Here is a 15,396-nt window from a genome sequence, read left to right as displayed (position 1 = left end):
TGCAGGGAAGGGGACTTCCCAGCCCAGAGGACCTGAGGCCCTCCCTAGGGAGAGGCCGCTCTAGGATTACCTTTAGCCCAACTAGCCATCAACCTTGGCTCCGCCTCATGTTCAGATGCCTTGCATCTGGCCTCAAAAGTAGTCAACCTTCCTCCTCCCTGTTTTGTAGCCTGTGTTCCCTTCACAAGGCTCTGAGACAGTTCCTGTGACGGAAGAGATGGAGCTGAACTGTCTGCTCCTGTGCCCCAGCCTTGTCCCTCACAAGGGGCCAGGAGTACAGCATGCCTAAGGGGATTGAAGAAATGACTCAAGTTGCTGGGGAAGGCGGATAGGCTGTGGGGATGCAATCAGAAAGTCCTTTTTTTTTTTTTTTTTTGCGGTAGGCGGGCCTCACTGTTGTGGCCTCTCCTGTTGCGGAGCACGGGCTCCGGACGCGCAGGCTCAGCGGCCATGGCTCACGGGCCCAGCCGCTCCGCGGCATGTGGGATCTTCCTGGACAGGGGGCACGAACCCGTGTCCCCTGCATCGGCAGGCGGACTCCCCACCACTGCGCCACCAGGGAAGCCCCAGAAAGTCTTTTGTCGCAGCTCATTCCTCTTTAAAAAATTTCCCTTCTCCATGAAGGCCTCACCTCACCACCCCCCCTCCACCCCAAGCTCTCACAGCTGACCTTGGCGCTGTCACCATTCCATGACAGGTCCGTGTTACCTCTGGACTGAGAGCCCCATGAGGGCAGGGTCCAGGACTGCCTTGGTCATGCTGTGTCTTCAGCACTGTCCAGAGTGGGTGTGGGTAAGGAACAGAGCAAGTACCTAACACTGGCTGGATAAAGAAGCTCCTGGAATCCCCACTAGCCTGGATCCAGGAGCACGGTCAAGAACCATCCTAAGTCCAACACAGAGGCCAGGCCTAATGTGGATGGGCAGTCACACCAAGGGATGACCCCAACAGTCCAGCCCTAGTTTCCAACCATCACCCTACCTTGCTCTCTGCCTAGGGACTTGTTCCATCCTTTTCACTCACAAATTCCGGGAGGGATTTGGGATTGTGGGTGAACTGGAAAGGGCAGAGACCAGAAAACCACGTTAAAAATGAACTAGTGGATTTTAAACTGAGGGCCCCAGGTTTAAGGGGGCATCCCCAGCACCAAAAATGGGGACAGGCACACAAATCCCACAATAAGTGTTTAATGAGTGAGTAAATAATGTCCCCTTGAAAAGGCCCCCGCCCCAATTAAAGGCCAACTGCAGTAACACTTCAGGGTTGAAACCTTGCTTCCTTCCTGCTAGGAGGTGCCATGTCATTTATTGAAACAAAACAAAAACAAAACAAAACAGGGCAAACACATTTCTTAGTAAGTGCAGTTTGTTAAAGTCCTATTAAAACATATGGGTCAAGGGGAAGTAAAAATAATCAGAGGATCACTGTAGGAAAAACCTTTAGGTCTGGCACCTGGGAGACCTTTGGAGAGGAGGCAGTGGGAGAAACTTCATGTTCTGAAAGGAAGGAGCCCCCCAACTCCCTTCTTCCCTCTCACCCGATTAATCCCACCAGAAACTACCAAGACGCCCGGAATAAAATGTTTCAAGTTCAATAGTCACACTCTCTCCAAATACAAAAGGCAGGTACAATTCAACTCAACACAGAAGCTTGTGTGCAAAGTTACCGGAAACTGAGACATTGTATAAAAAGTTAGGTTAAAGATGATTCTGTGGTTTTGTTTTGTGTGTGTTTTGTTTTGAGGGTGTGGCTCTTCCTCGGTCACCTGAACTCAGCAAAGAAATGGTTATCCTGATGGAATATCAACAGCCGACCCACAGTAAAAAGGGACAAATTCTAAAAATTAAAAAAAAAGCATAATTACCAAAAAAATATGTCACTTCTTCCTCCCTCTGCATTTTGCTTTTTTAAACTTGTGTGTGTTTTTAAGTTTTTGATTTTTTTTTTTTTTAATTCTGAAAAGTAGACAGTAAAACAGCTCCTGAAAGAATTTACAACCAACTGCATGAGAATCTGGGAAGCTGAGGGGCTGGAGCAGGGCTGGGACCAGAGGACAGGAAGGGGCCCCCCCCATAGCCCTGTAGCCTCACTGTATGACCAAGGGAGGGGGGGGTCTTTAGTCAAAAAGGAGGAAGGGAGGAAGAGGAAGAGGAGGGGGGGGGGGGGACAAACAAAATAAATGGTCATTGTTGCCTGTTTGAATCCGGAGGAAAATGCCCGGCCCTGTGTGGGGGAAGAGCCCCTTGGAGGAGAGGCAGCCCTGGGAGGACCCGTCCCCCAGCACCACGTGACCCGGAGGGGGTGGACAAGGGGGGGCCAAGGTGGGCGCTGGTGGAGGAAGCCGGCAGGGGCCTCCAGGACACACTGGCTACTGTGTGCTTGTGCCCCCCTGTGTGTTCCCGGAGTAGCTCCCGTAGTCATAGTTCCCGTAGTACGGTGGCCACTGGCCCTGGTTCTGATAGTATTGGTTCCACTGCTGGGCATACTGGGGAGAGAGAAACCAAGAGCACCAGGTTGTCGTTCATCCAGACCCACATGTGGCTTCTCCCCTGACCCCACCCTCACCCATGGTGGAGATGGGTACGGTGATGACAGTCAACACATAGGTCTGACAGAGAAATCAAGGTACCTTGGGAGGATAAGTGAATGACCTAATGTCACATGGGTGGGCAGTTAGAGACTGAAGCCCAGGTCTCCCGGCTTGCCAACCTAATGCCCTTTCAGGTATAGCTAGATACCATGTTCAAAATACTCAAAAGCAGGTATGGGGCCTAGCATGAACCAATCAGAATGGACACTGGCCATGGTACTGAATCAGGGTTTGATGCCCCCTGCTAAGCCCTCTGCTTGCTGCACTGGGGAGAGGAACTAGGACGGCAGTTACTTAGCAGCCAGTGTAGAAGTGTTCAACAAACGGCATGGCTATACTGTACTAGATGGACACCAGCCCAAGGCCAGAGAGCTGCCCATCTTTTTAGGGATAAGCAGGGACACAGGTCTGGGAATACACACCCCTGTGGGGCCCCTAGAAGTCTCCCCATTCTCCCCCCTCTGCTTGTGGCACTTACCTGTTGGTACTGGTTATAGCTGGGCTGAGGGTAGGTCTGTGCAGTAGGGGGCGGCGGAGGGGTGTAAGGGGCTGGGTTGTAGCCGCCGTAGCTCCCATAGTTGTAGGCAGGTGGTGGCGGAGGTGGAGGTGGTGGAGCTGTGTAGCCCTGGCTGTAACCTCCCTGATTGTAGGGAGGTGGCTGGCTGTAACTCGGCTGGGAAGTGGAGGGAAAAAAACAAGTCTCTGTGAAACAGCCAGCTCAGCTGGGATGGAGGAAGGGCCTTTGTAAGCAGTGGGTCCACAAAGGAACTTCCCTGGTGGATGCTGTTTCAGGGCTGAGAAGGAGGTGGGTCAGCTCTGTGACATGGCAGGACAGGGTAGGATCAAGAGCTAAATTCTGGACTCTAATCCCAGCTATGAGACCCTGGAGGAGCAAGGCACACAGCAGCTCTTGAAATCCCAGTGTTTTCTTTTTTCTCTGTAAAATGAGAATTACAACAGAACCACCCCTTTGGATTGCCTTGCGTATTCACTAAGCTTACGTGCACCATCCATTGGGCACAATAAATGGTGGTATTTGTTATTGGAAGACCTGCTAAGAAAAACAGTAGTGGCAATTTCCTAAGTGCTTCCCATGTCCGGGCTGGATCCTCAACTCCTCTAATCCCCCCATCAACTCTCTGAGGCAGGCTCCATTGGCTTCGTTTTACAGAGAAGGAAGGTGAGGCTCAGGGAGGTGAAATCATTAGGCCCAAGCCACACAGGTAAGAAGTGGCAGAGCTGTGACTTGCCCCCAGGTCCGCCTAGTTCCAGAGCCTTACCTGCAAAGCTATGATGTCATCTTCCCCTCACAACAAACCTTGGAAGTAAGTTCTACTACTAACTCTAGTCCTTTATAAGGAAAACGAGGTCCCAAGAGGTGAAGCTGTTTGTCCAAGGTCACAAAACCAGAACGCTGTGGGGCTGGGGTTTGAATTTGTGTCTGCCCAACTCCTGTTCTAGGAAATATTCTGGTTAGACCAGGACTAGAACCATTCATCTGTGTCTCCTGGCAGCTGCCTCCAGGCCTGAAGTGTGGAAGGTGCACAGTAAATGGGGACTGCTCTGGTTAAGGGGCCTGTGTGTACCAGAGCTGAGCACTGGCTCTCTGAGAACTCAAACTGAGCCTGGAGCTGCTCCGCAGTGAAGCTCTCAGGGCAGAGGTCAAGTCTTCACCAACCTTAGAGTCTGTCCCTACATCCTAAAGACAAGGGGATCAGCCCCTTCAAGCCTAGGTTGAAGGGGTAACTCCAATTGAGTGCTTTCTTGGGGATTCAGTGAGGCCAGTGACACAGCCAAGAGAACACAGCCAAGAGAAATGTACTTGCTTGTGGGACCAACACATACAGCCCGCCCTGAGAGGGATGACAGAACAGGTAGGTTCCCCGATTTACTCTGGGTCTGGAAGGCATCTGGGAATATCTAGCGTCTGTCTCAGCCAAAAGCACTGGCAGGGAAGGGAGAAAGGGCAGGGCTGGAGGTAAGAGTGAAGACCGGTGGCTGGAGCACATGTTGGTGATTTCCCTGGACCCACCTCCTCTCACCTGTTCACACACACACGCACGCTTATCCTCTCACCTGTGGAGGGCTGTAGCTGCTGACAGTAGGGGTGCTGGTATTGGCGCTCGAGCCAGGGATGTTGCTGTTCTTAGCATAGCTGCCGGCCCCTGGGGGGTTCCGAGCAGGGCTGTAGCTGGGTGGTGGTGGAGGCTGCTGTGGCGGTGGCTGCGGTGGCGGTGGCTGCTGTGGTGGCGGCTGTTGCTGGGGAGCCCGGTTGTAGCTGCCTCGGGTGTTGGAGTTGTTGTTATCCCGGCTGTTGTTACCCCAGCGGTTCTGGTTGTAGCTACCACCTCCACTGCGGCTGAAACCTGCATTGGAGAATCAGGTGAGAGGCCCCACTGTTCTCAATTTGGGACCCTCAGGAGCTGGGCTGTCTTGAAGACTGCTGTAGCTCCAGTGTGACCAGGCACAGAGCAGGAGCCCAGTCCAGTGAACAAGTAGAGCACCCCCTCCGGCCTTCCCCAGAGCCCTGGGAGCACCCCCCCCATGCTGCCCTGGTAACACTCAGTTGTTAGGGCCTGCTGACAGGTTTGTCTTGCCCACTGGACTGTAAGCCTGGGACCAGGGCTGTCTTAGTTTCTACTGTGTCCCCAACATCTAAGCACTGGGGACAGTCCTTTTCAGGCTTGGCCAAATGGGCTGGCCTCTTCTGAGCCTTTGTGCAGTTTTCATGAGCCCAGAACCCTTCCCCCAGCCAATTCCTACTGGCTTCTGGACCTCAGCTTAGATATCAGCATTTCAAGAGGCCTTTCCTGAGCCCTGCTCCCCTGCAGGCTGGATCAGGTATCACTGGAGCTCAAAGTACCCCCAGGCTGTGCCATTCAGCCCAGAATCCTTCTGGACTGTCACTACAGGATGATATAGTGGCTGGGTCAAGGCTCTGTCTCCAAAACCACCCAGCACAAGACTGAAACAGAGTAGGGCATGCTTATTAAATCATGATCACACACTTCAGAGATAGCATAACTTAGTAAGAACCTGGGCTCTGGATCCATCACCACTTGATCCCAACTATGGATTCAGCTGGGTGAATCTTGGGCAAATTAACCTCTCCAAGCCTGTTTCTCCATGCGTTTCAGAAGCAAAACCATTCCTAATATTTGCCCTGTGCCAGGTCCTGAGGTGGGACCCAGGACTGGCAGTAAACTCGGTCTGGCCGCTCTTCTCAAGAAGCTCATGGTCACATGAGGGGTGGGAAAGATTCATAAAAATAATAGCAATGCGACATACAAATGGGCAAGGGCTTCAGGAGCAATGTCCAGGGGGAGCATGACAGTGGGAGAGTTTCCCTGAGGCCCCAGACTCTGATTTATCTTAGTTCTCTACCAGAGTTCAGCCCACTGCGGGTGACAGGGAAATGTCATCTGCTGACTGAGGAAGCATTCACAAAATGCAACCCTGAACCAGGAACCAAAAGCAGGGACAACTCAGTGTGAGATGCCTCACCTCCTCGGTAGCTGCCTCCTCCGCTGCCTCCTCCCCGATTCTGGAAGCCTCCTCGGTTGCCCCCAGGGGGACCTCGGTTGTCATAGCGCTGGAAACCGCCGCCACCTCCACGGCCCCGGAAGCCGCCACCGCCTCGGTTGTCAAAGCGCTTTTCAGGGGGTGGCCCAGCCTTGCGGCCTTCCTCATTGTATTGCCTCACCAGCTTGTCTGCTTCCTCTCGCTGCAGCTCAATGAACAGCACCTCGTCCAGGAAGTCCCCAACATCTGGCAACGTGAAGTTGGCTAGGAGGAAGGGAGGGCCCCAGAGGGAACAAGAAGAGGCGGTCAGCACCTTCTGAGGTCTGGTCTCCTTCACCCCCAGGACACTGGCCTGCCAGAAGGGAGGAGGAGGAGGAGGGGACTGCAGTATGAGTGACAGAGGAGAGACAGGGTCCCAAGCTCGGCCTCCCTGACAACAGTAAGGGGCTAACAAAGACCCTCTCCTCCCTTTCCTGAAGAGGTGGCTAAGCCCCACCAAACCAATGTTTTATAACCCAGGGAGTGAGCCTGGCAGGTGGAATCATCTTCCTTATTTTTACAGAGAAGCAAACTGAGGCTTGCTCAGCTAGCCCACCCAGTGGGTGCCAGAGGCAGACGGCCAACCGTGCAGGTCTCTCAGCACCTGTTCCCACACATCCTCTCCCTCATCCTGCCGCAGCCCCATCTAGCCTGAAAACCCTGCCCAGGAGGGATACAGGCAGCTTTTCCATTCACAGCTGTACTAGACGGGGAAGGGACAAAGCAGAAGCACAGAAAGAAAGAACAAGATAAAAAAAAGAATAATCAAGAAGCTGGGAAGGGAAAAACTGTGCAAAGCCCTTTTTCTCTTAAGGACCCTGCTGCGATGTCCCTCGGGGAACTGCTCATTTCCTACCTTTCATTTCTAAGACCGCGTGATCGGGGACATCCTTCCCTTCTTCGTCGGTTCGTTTTATTGTTCGGTCTTTTAGGTCCTCATCAGTGGGACAAATTACAATAGCTTTGCGCTGGAAGCCTTCAAATGGTCTCATTTTTCGTCTCTGGGCTGACCCATAAACATTTGTCTAGGGGTAGGTAACAGAAGAGGCAAGAGTTGGTTACAAGTTGGTCTTTTCCTCTGTGGGGTATTATGTAGGCCAGGGACTGAGAAAGGGATACTAGTTCTCCAAGCAGAGAAACTCAGGAAACTGCTCTTCACTTTTAAGATTCTTGAGACTACCCTCAGAAAATGAACTGACTTGGAAAAGTGGCTGCTGACAGTAACAGGACAAGGGATTCCTAAAGTTTGGGCTTTGCTTTTTTAATCCAATTTGTTCGTGGTATTGTGCATTACAGCCCCCTCAGCCCCCATTCTAAAAGTAACATACTCACAGTAAAAAAATTCAGAGTACAAGCTATAAAGTTTAGAGTAAGAATTCTTTCATCCACCTACTGCCATTCCTACCTCCCAGAGATGACCTGTATTGAATTTCTTATGTATTTCTAGAAATATCTGTGTGATTTTTTTTTTCTTCTTTTTTTTTTTTTTGCGGTACACAGGCCTCTCCCGTTGCGGAGCACAGGCTCCGGATGCGCAGGCTCAGCGGCCATGGCTCACGGGCCCAGCCGCTCCGCGGCACGTGGGATCTTCCTGGACCGGGGCACGAACCCGTGTCCCTTGCATTGGGAGGCGGACTCTCAACCACTGCGCCACCAGGGAAGCCCTGCGTGATTTTTAACACTAATGGAATCAAACAACACACACTCTTCTGAAGTCTTTTTTTCACTTAATGTTTGTCATTTTTCTGTGCTGGTGTTCTCCTTTTTTTCCTTTTGGGCCGCACCACGCAGCTTGCGGGATCTTAGTTCCGACCAGGGATTGAACCTGTGCCCTCGGCAGTGAAAGTGCAGAGTCTTAACCACTGGACCTTTACGGAATTCCGTGGTATTCTCCTTTAATAATATTTATAGAATGGATGCCATAATTAACCAGCCCCTTTGACAGTTGTATAGATCATTTTCATCAACACTGTGGTTCTTTTATTCCCTTAGTCCTGCTCTAAAACACCAGACTCACCCACAAGCTTCTAATCAGGGGGCTTGACAAGGCGATAACTTGTGCTTTTAGCAAGTGCAGTTTTGCTACTAACTTTCTCTTCCCTTCTTCTAGATGATGGTTAGGTGCTTCCTGGGCTGGTGCTGGCATAGAGCGGTGCTCTATGACACATCTGATTGAGAGCCGTAGTAAAGATAGCTTCCATTCATTGAATACCTCCCACATGCTGGGCCCTTTGGGACTGGCGCCCAGATCTGTCAAACCCCAGTGCTCCACGGACTCAGCCTGTGTACCCGAATCATTCAGACACTACTGAAAAAGAGAGTGTCTCAAACCCCACCAGAGTATTCCCCAACCCGTCTCTGGAGGTGGGACCCAGGCACTTGTATGGGTATCTTTTCCCGTTCAGACACTCAACAGAACTGGAGTAATAAGTAATGTTGCATTTAAACAACTTTTAGTGGCTCTGAAAGGTACTCAAGGGAGAAGCCACAGAGGGGAAGAGATCTGTAAAGGGGCATGCACAAACAGACAAAAAAATGTTGTATTTTGAAGATGCAGCCTGGCAGGGTGGAAAAAGCCCAGCATCAAGTCCTAGTGTGGCCACTTACTCACCATGGCCAGTCCTTGTAGTTGCTTCATCTGTTAAAATGGAGGGAAAAAAGCCTCCCTCCTGGGCCTGGTGAGGACTGAGCGGGAAAAGGACCACAAAGCAACTGACCAAGTGTGAGGAACTCCTGGACTGGGGGCTACATTGTGGCCTCCAGGGTGGAAGCTGCCTTGACAGAGGCAGGTAGCGCAGGGGGGATGGCTCAGCACACCCTGGCTCTAAGGTGACTTGGTCAAGTTACACTGTGTGGCCCTGAGTGAGTGACTTCCACTCAGAGCCTCAGTCTGCATACCTACTAAGTCTCAAGCCCTGAAAGTGGAAAACAATAGGAAGATCATATGGTCAGTATTAAGACTGAAGGAGCTCATGTGAGTAAAAGCCCTTGGTTAGCCCAGGGTCTGGCTCACAGCCAACACTCAACAAATGGAGGTCACGGTTGATATGATGTGGCCGTCACTGGGTGGGGTACACTGGATCTTCTTACTGTAAGGTTGAGTTGAAGCAACTCAGACCAAGGAACGTCAAGCTATAGTGACTTCCCATCAGAAAGGCAGGGATGGTGAGACAGGGTGGAAGGAACACAGGCTCTGGGGAACAGGCTTGAGGTTGAAATCGCAGCTGTGCCCTCTATTTGTGAGGCTGTAGACAAGTCACCTAATTAGTCTGAGTCTCAAATTTCTACATCTGTAAGACAGAGATCCTATCACCCTCCTTCTGGCTCTGGTGAGGATTTATAGATGTGAAAATGGCAGGGAAAGAAGTCTGCAAATATGTCCAACAGGACTGACACTGTCCTAGGAGAGGCTTCCCAATGGAATGGACCAAGGAAAGTTAAGTTTGAGGAAAAGATGAGGCACAAGAGAGCCTATTCCAAAACACAAGGAACAGGAAGCTGGGTTATGGGTCAGCCAGAGGCCAGGGACGCCAGTGCACACCTGTTGGGAGATGTGGGCTGTGGGTATAGCTGTTTTCTAAACCAACCCAACTCTGTGGCCCTGACACACACAGCAGGCAAAGATGGTCTTCCCTGTTCCCCAGGAAAAATGTCTCAACATTAACTGGGGGTGGGGGCCCTCAAAGTGGGTGTGTGTGGTGGGCATACACGTGTTATAATCTGTGCCTTGAGCACTGGCCCAAGGAGAGGTCTTGAGCCACAAATGGTTAAAAAGCACACAGGTTACAAAGGAAAAGTCAAGTCCTTCTCCTCACTGCTCTTCCTAGACTCCATTCCTAAAAGCAAATCAGGTGGCATCTGGTCACAGGAAGACAGAATTTGCTTTCCTCTAGCTAAATAATGAGGTTTTCTCCTGGCACAAAACCCAGAGTAGGCGGGTGCCAGGGGTGACTGTGGCCCCAGCCACTCTGTGGACAATCCATACTACTGTTTGCTTGCCCATAAGAAGTGATCCTATTTTGATTCCTTTGAACCCCAAGGACATGGATAAACACCTCTTGGTGGTTTTCTATGGATGAGACCTACTCCGTCAATGTCCTGATGAGGGAATAGAGAAGAGAAGCATCACTGCCAAGAGGGCTAGTCCCTGCAGCTTCACAGTGAGAGGAATGGGGGCAGAGCAGACAGGACTCATAAACAGCTGGTCTCTGTCCTGGGAAGTGGCTAGACTCTGAGGAATGGCTCTTCAGACATTTTGGAACTGAGGTGCTGAGAACCCTCTTGGTGACAATTTTCAAGACCGCGCCTCCCTCCCCTCCCTCCTCGGCTTGAGGAAGGAAAGAAGAGCAACTAGGCCAGCCAGCAGAAATGCAAATGCTTGGCTTTGCTGGAGGAAAGGGAGTTAGCTGTTGGTGCCGTTGCCACAGCAAACACAGTGAGGTCAGGGCCCCTGGGCTGGCCCGGCACTGCTGTGGTCGCTGGGGGATGCTGCTAAGAGACCAGCACAACAGCAGGTCAGCTTTTCCCGCTGTGCAGGCTCCCTCGGCCTAGCTCCTGCTTCTCCCAGCCCCACCCTGCTTGAAGATGCTGATTCTGAGGAGGTCGGGGGCCGCCTGTGTTCCCTGGCCCCAGGCTATTTCCATTGCCCCGTGATGTGGGCCGAAGGACAGGGGCTGGGTTTCTCAGAGCAGCTGCGGGGGTACTTTTGGTGTGTGACAGTCTGGGGGAGTAGGGAGGAACACAGCAGGCTGCTCACAGCCTGAGGTCTCTAAGAGCCCCTCTGTCCCCTGTCAACTCTTGTCCCCCACCCACAACTCAACAAGGTCAGGCTGGCAGCAGGAGACAGGGCTGGATCCCAGGGGAGCAAACTTAAAGCTGGTGACGCAAGAGTTCACTCTAGCCTCAGCGTGAGGTGAACCCAGTAGAACGAACCACTTGTGAGGTAAGAGACTTGGCCAGAGTGTCAACAATGGAATGGGCTGAGGCTCTGGGGGTGGGGAGGAGAGAGGAAAGAAACATCCTCTTCTCCAACGCCTGCCAACAAGAGGCAGTTTACTTTGGGTCTCCACTGTAGCCCTGGGTTTCTGTTTCAGGCAAAGGCGTGGCTCTTGCCAACAGGGATGCAAAGCAGGACTACAATCATTTGTTCTGAGGGCTGAGGGAAGGTCAGCAATGTTGTCATATCCAGCCCTGCCTCTGATCACTGCCTGGCCTAGCTCTGGGCTGTTAGAATCGTAAGAGAACTCCTAGCCTGCAGACCTCAACCCTGGGGGTGGTTTGGGCCCTCACATATGGCCCTGCAGGGGCCTTCTCAGAAGCCTCCAGGAAGGCAAGTTTGCTGCCTCACAGAGGCCAGCTCCTACTCTGCACCTTGGTAGGCAAGGGACAGGCCAGGCAGGGTTTCATTCCAGAGGATTTCCACTGGTAGCAGAGCCACCTGAAGCAATGTGGCCTACCTCTTCTTTCTTTTCTTTTTCTCCTCGGCTGTTCCACTGCTCTAACACCCACATGATCTGAAGACAGTACTCAGGTCACCATGGAATGTAGGTAAAAGCCCCAACTACACGGTTCACTTGGCCTAGCTTGGCTTCTGTAGCTACGTTCTCCTCCCCTCTCAAGGAGGGACATTTCTGAGGTCAAACTACCAACAGGAGACCCAGAAGAGCCAAATGTGAGGAGGTCTGACCACTCAGGAAAAACCAGAGAAGAAAAAAGATGGTGCTGGGCTGAGATCCAGGGACCGCAGGGACTTTGCCTGTAGTACCAGTTTCTGCTCTGGGAATCCCATCTAACTCAGGAGACAGCTAAGCATCAACTTACCCCTCACTGCCAACGCTGGTGGGGTAGGAAATGCCAGGGTCTGGCCTGGGGCCTGCTCTGTATCTCCTACACACACGCTCACCCACCCAGGGTTTTCTGGAACACACTTTTTGGGTTTAAGCCAAAACAGGTCGAACCACTGGCTTCAGACCTCTTCCCAGGCCTCAGTAATCTCTAGTTTCGGGCCCCAAGTCAATCCTCCAATCTGTGGCCAACCAGAGAACCCTGCTCCCCCACCTTCAGAGTTTACGTTCTTTGGCCTCACTGTTGGCCTAGAACACTTGGCCTGATCTGCATGTTCCTCCACCAGGAGGCCAGCAGCCCTGAAGACCACAGGTGCATCTGGAACAGCCCTGGACCCTGTCCCTGAACAAGGCAGCATAAGCTGAGAGGGCCAACGGCAAGTCTTCACTGTGCTCAGCTGTTCTGTGCCTGGCTGAGGGGCTGGGGCCCTGACCTCTAGAGAAAGCCCACTTTGAAATGCTGGACAGAGATGTTAAGACAATTATAACCTCTAGGATTATAAACTTTCTCCATGGGCCACATATTTGAAATGCGTTTCACAGTTGATTTAACTAGTAAACTGAGAAAAAGACAGGCAGGGAATACTTGCTGGGGTATCCAAAAAAGGAATTCTCAAGGTATTAAAACACCACTGCTCTATCTTTCAGGACAGAATCCCACTGAGGCCAAGCTGGACTACAGCTCCAAAATGCCCTGACAAGAAAAACGGGGCAAAGTGAGGCTAGGGTTAACAAACAAACAAACAAACAAACAAAGTCTTCAACGGGGGAGAAGGCTGGCTGTACGCATTATTGATGGGGCTGAGCTGGGGCAGCAACCCTGAGTAGCTCTTGGACTACCCTGTGCCCAACCGTCCCCTTCCCCCATAAATATATTCTAAACATTAGCCCAATTAGTAGTTTTTTATCAAAATTTACTATTATGGGATCATGTCCTGTCTTCTTCACAAATGTGAGTCTTCAGGGCTCAATCCCATGGTTGCGGCATTGGTCACTGGATAAAAGTAGTACACCTTTTCATGTCTACTTTCCAGAAAAGCAGAACCCAGAGTAAATCTCACATCTCCACCATCACAGAAGAATGCCAATTGTATTGCATAGCCTTGGCCAACTGAGCATAACTGTTTTATCAGCAAACCAGATTTCTACTCTCAGTACCTAACTGCTTGGCAAGATCATTTAATTTGTCTGTATAAAGAACTATCACCAGCCAGTAGCCATTTTTTTGTCTTTAAGAATAAGTTCTTTGTACTCCTTTCAAAGGTTGGATATCAAGGCATCAATTTTTCAACTCTAAAGACTAGATTACCAATATATTATAAAAGGATATATTGCAGGAACAGCCAGATTGAACAAACACAAAGGGCAAGCTATGTGGGAAGGGGCACAGAACTTCCATGCTCTTCTGAAGAGCACTTGTCCACTTGTTCACCAACCCAGAAGCTCCTGCTTAATTGTTTAATTGTTTTGTGTAAGATGCTCACTCCTATGCAAAAGCACCTTGATCCCCTGGAGTTTCCAACCACGTTTCCTTCTTCCTTTTTTTTTTTAAAAAAAGGTTGGAAGTTGGCTTTAATTTAACTTATTTATTTTTGGCCCCTCCATGCGGCTTGTGGGATCCTAGTTCCCTGACCAGGGATTGAACCTGGGCCCCCTGCAGTGGGAGCGTGGAGTCCTAACCACTGGACCGCCAGGGAAGTCCCTCCAACCACCTTTCTGATCAACCACTAAAACCAGCTCCACCCTCATCAGAAGCCCTTTGAACTCATGGTAACCAAGTACCCAGGACTACACATACGGAAGGCACTCCAGTTAAGGCTGCCAGGCTGGGGGTGCTACCTAGTTTACATATTTGCACACTTACAGGTTTTTAAGAAAACACAAATACAAGGCTGAGGGGGAACAGACGCTTGTTTGTACATCCTCAAATACAAAATCTGCTACTTGAGAAAGCCTTCAGGACAAACGTCAAGGAGGTCTCATAGGTGGTAAACACAAAGCACTCATTACTCTGAGACAGGGATCTTTAACCACGTTTGGGTCACTCATACTTTTGAGAATGCCGAAAGCCACGGACGATCTTCCTATCCCAACTCAAAACTTTTTAGTTAAAAAAAGATCATATCTGGGACTTCCCTGGCAGTCCAGTGGTTAAAACTCCACGCTTCCAACGCAGGGGGCATGGGATCCCTGGTCAGGGAACTAAGATCCCACACGCCATGCAGTGAGGCCAAAAAACAAAACAAACAAACAAACATATCTGCATCTTCATACAAAATTCTGTGTTTAATTTCAAAAGTTCCCAAATTGCCTAATGTTAAGAACCTTGCTCTTCATTGAAATGCAGGTAAAAAATAAGTGACATATAGGTACCTGACAGTCATAAAAACATGCTAAGAGAAGCTGGGACACACCTATTCTGTAGGTTAACAACCACCTCCAGCTACTATGTGCCAGTTCCCATGTTAGGTGTACGGGCACCATTTTGAGCTGTGTTTACAGACCAGGAGACTCAGAGGATAAAGTCAGCTGCCCACAGGCACGCAGCTAGGAGGCAGCAGAGCTGGGATTCAAGCCCAGGTTTGTCTGGCTCAGAAATCCATGCCTTTCCATTTCACAAAATTTGCTCTCACAAAATATTCTTTTGTGCTGCTTGTGGCCTGAGCTAGGCCTGGATTGCTGCTCCAGACCCCTGCTTGCAGACCAGACTCAGAAAGCTGTGTTAAGAGTCTGGGACTGTGCCATCATGTATGGCTGACCTCTAACCAGTACTGCAGTCTAAGAGCATTATGGGGAAAAAAATACAAGGACCAGAGAGGACTTCCCAGGCACCCAATGGCCCCTTCCCTCTCCTGGGGCGTGACAGTCACCGGTAAGTACCTGATCTAGGATATAGTTGCGTTTCTTTCGGGCAGCGATCTGGATGAGGCGGTTGAGGCACTGGGTGGCCTGCTGGATCAGGACGTCCCAGCGGCCGGCGTAGTTCCTCTGACGGCGTAGGCCCATCACCTGTGGGCAGGGGGTGGTGAGGGGTGGGTGGTCCTGTTTGCTGAGCAGTATTCAGGGAGTGGGAGGTGGAAGAGGAGAGACCAGGGGCTATCCTTACCCGCATCTTATCCATGATGGCATTGGTACCCAGGATGTTGTACTTCTTGGAGGGGTTGGAGGCTGCATGTTTGATGGCCCATGTGGTCTTACCAGCGGCAGGCAGGCCCACCATCATCAGAATCTATAAGAACAGGATCAGGAGGGACACTGTGAACCAGAAACAGTGTGTGGCATGGCAGCCTGGCATCACCCTGACTTGATGGTGACCGTGAGGGTGACCCTAAACCTCATGGCCACCTCTAGGAAATGGAAGCAGTAACAGCGTCTACCTCATAGTACTGTTGTTGGGATTCA

At 51.0% G+C, this 15,396-nt stretch overlaps 1 protein-coding gene across 4 annotated transcripts in view; it reads right to left on the bottom strand.

Moving 5' to 3' along the window:
* Positions 1-1,179: 1,179 nt before the first annotated feature.
* Positions 1,180-15,396, bottom strand: part of HNRNPUL1 (heterogeneous nuclear ribonucleoprotein U like 1) — a 36,121-nt gene continuing 21,904 nt past the window's right edge. For 2 of the 4 annotated variants that reach the window (XM_029240955.1, XM_029240937.1), the window contains exons 9-15: positions 15,101-15,223; positions 14,875-15,003; positions 7,008-7,176; positions 6,095-6,376; positions 4,667-4,956; positions 3,069-3,263; positions 1,180-2,485 (exon numbers count right to left, since the gene is read on the bottom strand). In XM_029240955.1, coding sequence (XP_029096788.1) covers positions 2,369-2,485; positions 3,069-3,263; positions 4,667-4,956; positions 6,095-6,376; positions 7,008-7,176; positions 14,875-15,003; positions 15,101-15,223 — 1,305 coding nt within the window. In that variant the 3' untranslated portion in view covers positions 1,180-2,368. The remainder of the gene's footprint in view (positions 2,486-3,068; positions 3,264-4,666; positions 4,957-6,094; positions 6,377-7,007; positions 7,177-14,874; positions 15,004-15,100; positions 15,224-15,396) is intronic. The other 2 variants (XM_029240945.1, XM_029240928.1) reach the window with 1 other exon arrangement.

Source organism: Monodon monoceros, unplaced genomic scaffold (genome assembly GCF_005190385.1).
Source record: "Monodon monoceros isolate NGI ecotype Baffin Bay Population unplaced genomic scaffold, NGI_Narwhal_1 Super_Scaffold_10, whole genome shotgun sequence".
NCBI lineage: Eukaryota > Metazoa > Chordata > Mammalia > Artiodactyla > Monodontidae > Monodon > Monodon monoceros.
This window is presented reverse-complemented; position numbering and strand designations above follow the sequence as displayed.